At 39.5% G+C, this 9351-nt stretch overlaps 1 protein-coding gene across 1 annotated transcript; it reads left to right on the top strand.

Annotated features, from left to right (window-relative positions):
• Positions 1-13: 13 nt before the first annotated feature.
• Positions 14-7974, top strand: tp53rk (TP53 regulating kinase). Its single transcript, XM_088423696.1, has 2 exons — positions 14-485; positions 7315-7974. The coding sequence occupies exons 1-2, from the start codon at positions 263-265 to the stop codon at positions 7785-7787; spliced, it is 696 nt and encodes a 231-aa protein (XP_088279822.1). The 5' UTR covers positions 14-262; the 3' UTR covers positions 7788-7974.
• The last annotated feature ends 1377 nt before the right edge of the window (positions 7975-9351 follow it).

Raw genomic sequence — 9351 nt, 5'->3', positions numbered from 1 at the left:
TCAGGGTGAACATACTCAGAGTTGATTGAACTAAAGCAGATCAGCTGTTCTGGAATCGAAAACTCAAGAGTTTTCCATCTCGGTGTAAGTCAACTCAGACCTCAGGGTTGAACTCCGATTTTGTTGAAGCTGCTTTCTGGAATGGACCCAGGATCGAACTCCATACCTTGAGTCACAATTCTTGCCAGTGGGTGGCGGTAATAGATCTTGACCTTATTTGTCTCATGCCAAAAGCATCGAGAAGAAGCTCGCCCGGAAAAACATGGCAAAAAGCAGCGTGATGGAACCACCCGACTTTCTTAAAACAGCGCAGCTATTAAAGCAAGGCGCCGAAGCGCGAGTATACCGAAGTATGTTTCTTGGGAAAGCAACTATTGTGAAAGAAAGGTTCCCGAAACGTTACAGACACCCAGTTTTGGACGAAAAACTGACACGCCGCCGGACTGTGCAAGAGGTTCGTTCGATTCTGCGCTGCAGGAGAGCAGGCAAGTAAAGTACGCCTCACCAGAATTCAAGATGTAAAATAAATCAATGTTAAATCAGTTATTGTGATGAATAAATTTTCTTTGCTCTAGTATCATTTTTACATACGGGGTACCGCAAGCTTTTCATCCTTCAAAATTAGAATCATTTGTTCAAGTGCTATTTACAGATGACATTTTTCACAAGGTATAAAATGACAATTGTATGACAAAATCAGTGTTTTCACGTTGTATCTTACTGAATGACTCGCAAGGTTTGTTTTTTTGACTAAATAATTATTAATGTAAAGCAGGCATGTTTCAGTTTTATCATTAGTTTTGTCATCACACGTGTAGAACTTTTCAGTCTTAGTTAGCTTTCGACAGGCCCACCTTTACATACCGGGGCCAAATACTGTATAGGCAAGGGCATCGTTTTCCAATTCCAATTATTAACAGTGCTAAATTTCAATTTTGCTCAATGAATTATTGAATAAAGCTAACCAGTTATTTTTAGACTTATGAACTTCTTTGTTGATTACCTTAATACATTTATTTCTTACAGTTTATGAAATTTTCTGTGAGCTACACAAAGGACTATTTTTAACCATCCATCCATGATCCATCCATTATCTTCACCACTTATCCTCACGAGCGTTGCAGCAGTTCTGTATGATATACTTGTATAACAGGAGTTTTATTTCTGAGAAAAAAAAAATGCAGAGGTTGTTGCTTCTGAACTCTGATTGATGAGCTAATAGAGGGCTTTGATTTGGAAAACAAAATCCATGACAAACACAAATGTGCATTCGAAGTGCAAGCAAGAAAGTGTATTTAATATATGCAATGTATTACCATACGGCATATGTATACGTACAGTGTGTACTTATCCTGCATCTGTGTATGCTAAATATTCACGGGTACCGTATTCCTCCGTGTACAAATCGACCTCGCGCAAAAGTCGACCACCTCTTTTTTTACTTCAGTTTGGGTGAATTTTACAAAAACATGAGTATAAGTCTACCCCTTACTTTGGGCTGCGCCATTATGGCCAAAACAATAATCATGATTATTTTGGTCAATTTTACGATCACGATTATTAATCAAGATTATTCATCATGTTTGGTCAAACATCTATTATTGCACTTTTTTTTAAACAAGCAGTATATACTGTTTAAACAAGGCTTGATACTTTATAATAAAAATAATAGAACTAAAATAAATCATAATTATGGAAAAAACTTGCTGAGTGCAAACCATTGAAAAAAAATGAAGCCTACTTAGAACCAAGTACATACTACAACAGAACACCTACAGCCTTAAATTTTTTTGCAAGGGGGGGAAAAAAAAAAACAAAAAAAACCACAACAGTACAAAAGTACCAGAATCACTTGAGGTGGGTATGGACTTAGCAGTCAAAATGTCATTTTTGGTCATTTCAAACCCAATTTATTCAAAATTTTCAGATTTTCCATGCAAACATGTAGGAAACATTGTCATCTAAAGGCTTTTAACCGTGAAACCAACTTCAACATTGTGATCGCGTCCTACTCTTGACACAGCCGAGTCTACAGCATACAAACAACACTACTAGATTCAAACGATCGAAATTCTTCTGAGCTTTTTTTTTTTCTTAATCAGACTCATCACCTCTTTGTGCGTGCTCACCAGGAGTTGTTTACGGCAGTGGTCCCCAACTCCCGGTCCGTGGACCGGTATCGGTCTATGGATCAACTGGTACCGGGCCGCGTGGGCTGTATCCGAAATAATGTTTTGGAGATGATTTAGTTTAATGGTACGCGCACACCGAACGCGAACGAGGCGAAAAAGCGGAGCATTTGTATTGTAGTCAATGGAGTTCGCGCAACTGGGCGCGAATGCACGTCGGGCGACGCGATGGACGCGAATGGAGTGACGCGAATGGCCGCGCGCAGTCACGAGAAACGAAATTTTGCCTTTCGCATGAAGTTAATTTTTTTTTTCCTTTTTCTGCGTTTCGCGTCGCCACAGCCAATCAACTTCGGGAACATTCAACGGCTCACGCAAGGGGCAGGAATGAATCATGGCGGCCGCTTTGCGGTCACCGGGAGCGATCCAACATGGCCGGCTGAGCTTTCAATACAAAACAGACCCAAGCAAGAGCACTCACCTGGCTTGTAGAAAGGCGGAAGCGAGAACTTGGGACAACTGGTATGTGCAGCGTTTGCTTCACTTAACAGCTGTTGAACCGTAGTTACTGTGCTAAGCTAACGATAGCGCAGCATTGTCGGCACAATATTTAGCACGGTCTCAGCCACTTGATTGCGACATTGAAACTTTTATTTTTTGGCAGGCGAATATTGCCGCAAAGAATAAAGGTGAAATTTCGCTTGATCTGGTCGCTTGATCTGTTATTATTCCATACATAGTGAGAAGGATGATGTGGTATTTAGAGCAGCCAGATGTTAATATCGCCAATTTTCATCTTAATTAACCGTGGCAGCCAATATCGCGAGCGCGATTGAAATTCGATTAATCGTGCAGCCCTACCCTGACTTTAGTGGTGACCAGTGGCAGTGCATTTCAAACTTCGGCCTTCAGTGATTGGACCTCTCATGCGCACACGTACGCATTACTGGGCTACGCAGACTATTTTTCAGAGCATTTAATCCAATAAACCCGCATCAGCAAATAAATGATCATTCTACGTGCCAAAACTTAATAATTAATAATTTCAAATTATTTGTCCACAAAGTTTTACAAAAGCCACGAAGAGTAGGCAAGCTTCCACAAGATTATATGCTAAATTACAAATGGCAGTTTTATATAAGTGTCATATCTGGGCATGGTGAGTTGGGAGGAGGAAGGAAGGGGACCCAAAAAATGCAGGAGAACTGAGAAATTTGTGGCTCATAAAAGGAAGCTTTAACAAACAATGAGTATCACCAGACAGTTGGATCAAATCAAACAAACGAGAACGGAGACAATAAAGGCAGGTGCGATTGAAACAGAAACATGAACAAAACCCCACAAACTCACAATAACCAAACCCAACCAAACATGACAATTGCATATGAATGACATCAAATGACAAAAACATATGAACTCACCCAAAATGGCTGTCCCGAAGTTATTTCAGTACAAAATCCATTCTTCTTTTTTTTCTCAGAAAGACTTATTACTTACTTGTAGAGTTTGTCTTCACATTTCATTTCCAATAATAAATCCTTTTGTATTGCAATGCTGAAAGTCGTGTTAGTCCAATTTCCGTTTTGCTCTTCTTCAGCCATTGTAGGTTTAAAAAAACAAAACAAAACAAAAAAAAACTTACTTGCTGAGTCAGTCTACTTGCTGTGTTGCCCTGTGAGCGGCCACTTACGTCACGTTCTACGTAAGGTTTCTTGAAGGCATTTTTATGGGTCGATTGGCTATTGCAGCTGTCTAACAAAAATATGGGCCCATACACAATATGTCATTGCACACTGTACAGAAGCCTTTGACTGTTCAAGCGTTTTATTATAGTTATTATAGTTTATTATACTTTATGATAATGTCAGGTTATATTAGGCCAGCAGAGAAGGCCTTGCTGGCCTTGACATTCCACCACTGGTATTTACACGTATCATGGTTGTGCATTAAAACACAAAATAAATAGTGTGTGTTCTTAAAATCATGAAATTACGGTACTTTCAGACACATTGCTTCATATTATATCGAATAACATACTGTTGCGGTTATGGGGAAGAGGGGAGCAGCAGAAACGAGACAAGTGCTAGGCAATATGGGCATCTGCATAGACAAATGCTGAATCTAATCTTGCAACAATAAAACAATTTTTAGTGCAAGTTTCAATGCTTCGTTTTTTGACATAGCTGAATGTGAATTCATCTAAAAGCCCTCAAAGTAATCATCACTATCTGACACGCTGAATAGCTCCTCCCATTTAAATCCTGGATATTCTCTCTTTCCTGCTCGTCATTCGCACAAACATCCCTGTTACTCTTCCACTGGCAGTCATCTTTGGAGGAGATGGAGGGCTTCGGAGATGATTTGCTGATGATCTTACTTAGGACGTTCTTTACTCAAGTGACGATTAATGTGAGATCAGAGCATGGAAGGTTGCCCTTTGCTGTTTCTCCCCCCACCTGCTGACATCCGTGCTGGCTTGTTCAAGCACAAGTTCAAGGGTTGAAGGAGACAACTCAGGCCATCTTTTCTTTTAAATAATGTATCAGCCGAAAAAATTATCCACACAGGCTTGTTGTTGACTACAAAGAGGCTATAAGAGCATCCGTCCTATACGGAGCTCTTAACGATTGAGCCCGTAGATGGACCCGGCTGACACACTTTTCTACTTCCACATTGTGGCATTGTGTAGCAAAAAAACCACAACGTGTACGCTGCACCTGTTATTTCCACCTATTTAGGCCTTGTCTACATGTAACCGGCTTATTTAAATAAGCGAAGTCGCCCCATTGTCGTCGCTGTTTGTTTATTTAAATAAGTTGCGTCGATACTAAACTGCATAGTGCGGTTTCAAATTCCTGTGCAAGCATGCCAAGTCGTTAGGCCGCAGTAATGTCGCAAATTCTGTCCAATCAAAAAGAACTTCCACCTCTGACGTGTCCCATCAGATAGAACTTCCATGCCTGACATCTCCGGTGTCCGCATCTTTGGCGGGAAAAAAGAGTAGCGCAATGACGCAAATCTCCGTTGAAGCTGCTTTCAAGCAACCACGAAACTGGAGCCTTGGGAAAATCTCTACTTTGGCCGGAGGTATTGAAACATTCAATGTCAGGGGAAAAAAAAAGCCCGGTCACATATAGCAAATGGGGCAAAACAGAAACATTTACGGCCTGTTTGCAAGAACCCTTCCTACGTGTAGACAAGGCCTTATTTCTTTCTTTTTTTTTTTTTTTTTTTTTTTTTGGCGCCACTTGAGGAAAGTGTATTTTTTGTAATGTTCTGTGCAAACACTCTAAAATGGATGCATACTATATAGAATTACAGATATACCTGTATATATATATATATATGTATATATATATATATATATATATATAAAATCATTTTAAGCCTTGTATATGACATGATATTACTCATTTTGAATTCCAATTAATGTTATTTAAACACAGATATGTGAAAAGAATTGGTCTGATTTTGAGTTTGGCGGGTATAAGTAATATGGGGGTTGAAATTGAGGAAAACAACCTCGACTTGTACATGGAGAAATACGGTACAGTGGGCACCCGTGTTATGACCTTAATCCGTTCAGCGGGTAGACTCGTTACTTGAATTCGCCGTATGACGGGCAATCCAAACCTATGTTAATTAGTGAATGCGTGCAACGCGTGCAAAAACCTTAGGTAAAAACATCACGACTTTATACACATATTAAAAATTTGTAACATAATATACTGTACAGTTAAATATATAAAGGAAAAATGACATTTACATTTGAGGTGACGTGACTTGAGCTGGTGGTGGGTGGATGCAGAGGGGAGCAGAGACGAACCCGCAGAATCTGTTAATTTTTTTCTTAAAGAGAACTTTTCTTAAACAAGAACCTATCACCGGTGATTTCCTTCTCTTTAATCCATAATAGAAGAAGCCTCTCCATTTTGTTGTTGACCGAAATCTGTCCCCTGGTAAGGAAAGTCATGCCCTTAGAAGACTTGCTTGCTTTAATAGCTTCCTTGTTCTTGAGAATTGTGCCGATTGTCGAGCGGTTAAGGCCATACTCACTAGCAAGGTTAACTATGCGTGCGCCTCCTTCGTATTTTTTTATTATCTCCTGCTTCGTTTCTACTGTCATCATCCTCTTACTTCTTCCTTTACCGCCACTTGCAATTTTAGAAGCAATGTCTAACAGATAAAAGTTTGCAGTCTTCACAACACACCGACCAGCTCGTGCCATCAAGCTAGAAGAGGGAGTTTGGCCAATAGCATATGGGCATTTCTGTGATTGACGTGACGCCGGCCAATAGAATATCGGCATCTCCGTGACTGAAACCATGACTGTGACCTCAATCGACCAATAGCATATCTGCATTTCCGTGACATGCGAGAAAAGTTGTTTTTGTTGATGCAGCAAAGCGAAAAAAATAGTGCGGACACACTGACCGGCATGTTGAATGGTTCGTAAGACAAAAGGTTTGTGCGTAAGAGGGGGACAATAAAATGACGCGGTCCACGTCGTAAGATGATGTAAAACAGGGGGTTCGTAAACCTGTATATGGGTTCCTGCTGTTGCATTTGGGCAGATCTATAGAAAAGGCCCCAAGCACAACTAATGTCGCCGTGGCCTATGCATTATGCTCTTCTGATGTCCAGCAGAGAGCAGGTGGCAACGCCGACCAACAGAACCAACAGCAGGCCGGAGCTACCTGCTTTTGCGACCATGCATTTGCGCCACATATTTGGCGGTGAGAGGGGCTTTGTGATGAGAGCTCACGGTCTTCCTACATTTTTGCTTCTTCCGCGCGATTATCTGGGAATCCAAATTTAGAACCAACTTTTTAAAATGTGAATGAATGCGAGAGAACCTGAATGCTAGTCCCAGCTCCGCTCAAGTCCTAATTTTCTGTATTCAACCCGACAAGCTGTCACTTTATTGCTAGGCACTCAGTTTATTGATAAGACCCCTCAGCGGGCTTCATGAATTGCTGCAACGGCAACATGACAGAAAATTCCACATTTTTATCATCTAATATTACTTTTATTTATTTTTATTAATTATGATAGGCCTCTGACTATTAGTGACCCCTGGGCTCCAGCCCAGGCTCGCATTTTGGTAAACGCAACACAGGCCGTCGTGAACATCTTCAGGTCAAGTTCTTCAAAATCAATTCTCTTTCAAATTCTCTCATTTTAGGCATATCAACCCCTGTAGTCTACTTTGTGGACTACACCTCCCACAGCATTTTCTTGGAGGAAATTGTTGGTTCTTCAACAGTGCGTGACCACATCGCTTCCTCCAGTCCTGATATGAAGCTGGAGCATCTGGCTAAGAAGATGGGCGAAATCCTGGCCAAAATGCATGATGAAGACGTTATACATGGCGACTTGACAACTTCTAACATACTCTTGAAGTGTCCGCTGGATGATGGCGAGCCTGACTTGGTCCTCATCGATTTTGGTTTAAGTTACATCTCGGCTCTGCCAGAGGATAAAGGAGTAGATTTGTATGTGCTGGAGAAAGCCTTCCTCAGTACTCACCCCAACACAGAGGCACTGTTTGAGACTCTACTGAAGAGCTACACAGCTTCTTCCAAAAAATCACAAGCAGTCATTAAAAAGCTAGATGAAGTTCGTTTGAGGGGGAGAAAGCGATCTATGGTGGGATGAAAGGCTTGTCTAACTTAAGAAACCTATCGCTGATTGGTTTTATTTGCGGTATGTATAAAAAAATTAACCTTTTAACTGAATCTATGTGAAACAATTCTGACAAGAATTCAATCGATGGTTTAGAATACATTGAATTCATGGGATAACAAAAATTATGCTGCCCAATACAATAAAGTTTCAAAACAGGTCAGTGAGTCATATTCTTTTCATTCATTTTCCAAAACTTATCCTCATTAGGGTGGAGCCTGCTGAACCGCATTTTATAATATTAAAGGGTCACTTGAATCGGCTGAACATTTGGACTTATGTTTATATAATCTTATTTTAGTATGTTTAAGTCATGTCTACACTAAAACTCTTTCCCAATAAAATGTCGGAGGGGATTTATGATGTATTGACTGTCAATGAATATTGGAATAGATACTACTTATGCGGCCATCGCCACCAAAAATCACAAGCAAATTTCTCCTCTTGGTCAGATCAACCTGCCAAAAAATGATTGTAGATTGTAGAGAATTATTGTCACATTTATAACGCAAAACCACAAAGTGAAATTCTTACCCCCTTCACCTCAGCAAACAGAATCGGCACAGTATTTTAGATTTTATTGGCAGTGAACATGAGTTCCAATGAAGAAAACCCATTACTAGGTGACAAAATCAAAATACCCAGTGTATATATATATATATATATATATATATATATATATATATATATATATATATATATATATATATATATACACGACTTCCAGAATTGGGTGGACATTTGTGCTTGACAGTTCTTGAAAAGTGAACCTTCACTTTTCTGAATGTTACAAATGCATTAATAACAGGTAACCAACTAGGCTTGCTAAGTTTTATTATTTAATGATTAAATAAATTTACTCTAACCACAGTAACAGGGTTGCAGGTAATAGGGTTGCAAATCTGCAGTAATGTTAATTTTCTCTCAGTAGTAGAATCTGTAACGAGCTGTTACTGCTGACCAAGAGGATCAAACTAATGTAAAAAAACAAACAAAAAAAAACGTGTTTTTCTTATATGCATCACATGGTTGCATGTGGTAGAGCAAGGTATTCAAATAAGACTGTTTATATTTGCCCTACCCATTCTTTTGGAAAACTGATGATGATGTCAAGTCTAGCGTATCACGTGATTAACTGTTTTCTGCTTCTGCCATGCAAAAAAAGTTATGGTAACAGGGATGCATGTTAAGGGACACACACTCTATGAATGATCATTATTATTTGAAATGTTTATGAAAACAAATGCTCCCACAGTTTGCAAGAGACAACAGTGAAACAAATAATACCCACCAAATTCCATTTGAACGGTTTCTTTTGACATTCACTATGTTCATTACAGGGAGGGGGGCAAGATAAAAATGTCATTTTAGAACAAGCACTTTGGAAAAAGTACGTCTTAATGAATTACAAATTAATAAGTCGAGGTCATCGAACCTATATCAGTGTAAATCAACTACAATGCCAAACAAAGACGTGATGAACATGTAATAAAACGAAAGTAACGTTTCTTATTGCATCTTAAAAATTTGACGTCAC

This window comes from Hippichthys cyanospilos, chromosome 9 (genome assembly GCF_059441005.1).
Source record: "Hippichthys cyanospilos isolate Australia breed blue-spotted pipefish chromosome 9, RoL_Hcya_1.0, whole genome shotgun sequence".
Classification (NCBI taxonomy): domain Eukaryota; kingdom Metazoa; phylum Chordata; class Actinopteri; order Syngnathiformes; family Syngnathidae; genus Hippichthys; species Hippichthys cyanospilos.
The sequence above is the reverse complement of the archived record's forward strand: the minus strand, read 5'-3'. Positions and strand labels throughout refer to the sequence as shown.

Excerpts from the sequence above, each read along its gene's own strand:
- tp53rk (XM_088423696.1), top strand. The coding sequence starts at position 263 with ATGGCAAAAAGCAGCGTGATGGAACCACCCGACTTTCTTAAAACAGCG. Across the intron at positions 486-7,314 it reads TCTGCGCTGCAGGAGAGCAG|GCATATCAACCCCTGTAGTC; the intron begins GCAAGTAAAGTA and ends CTCTCATTTTAG.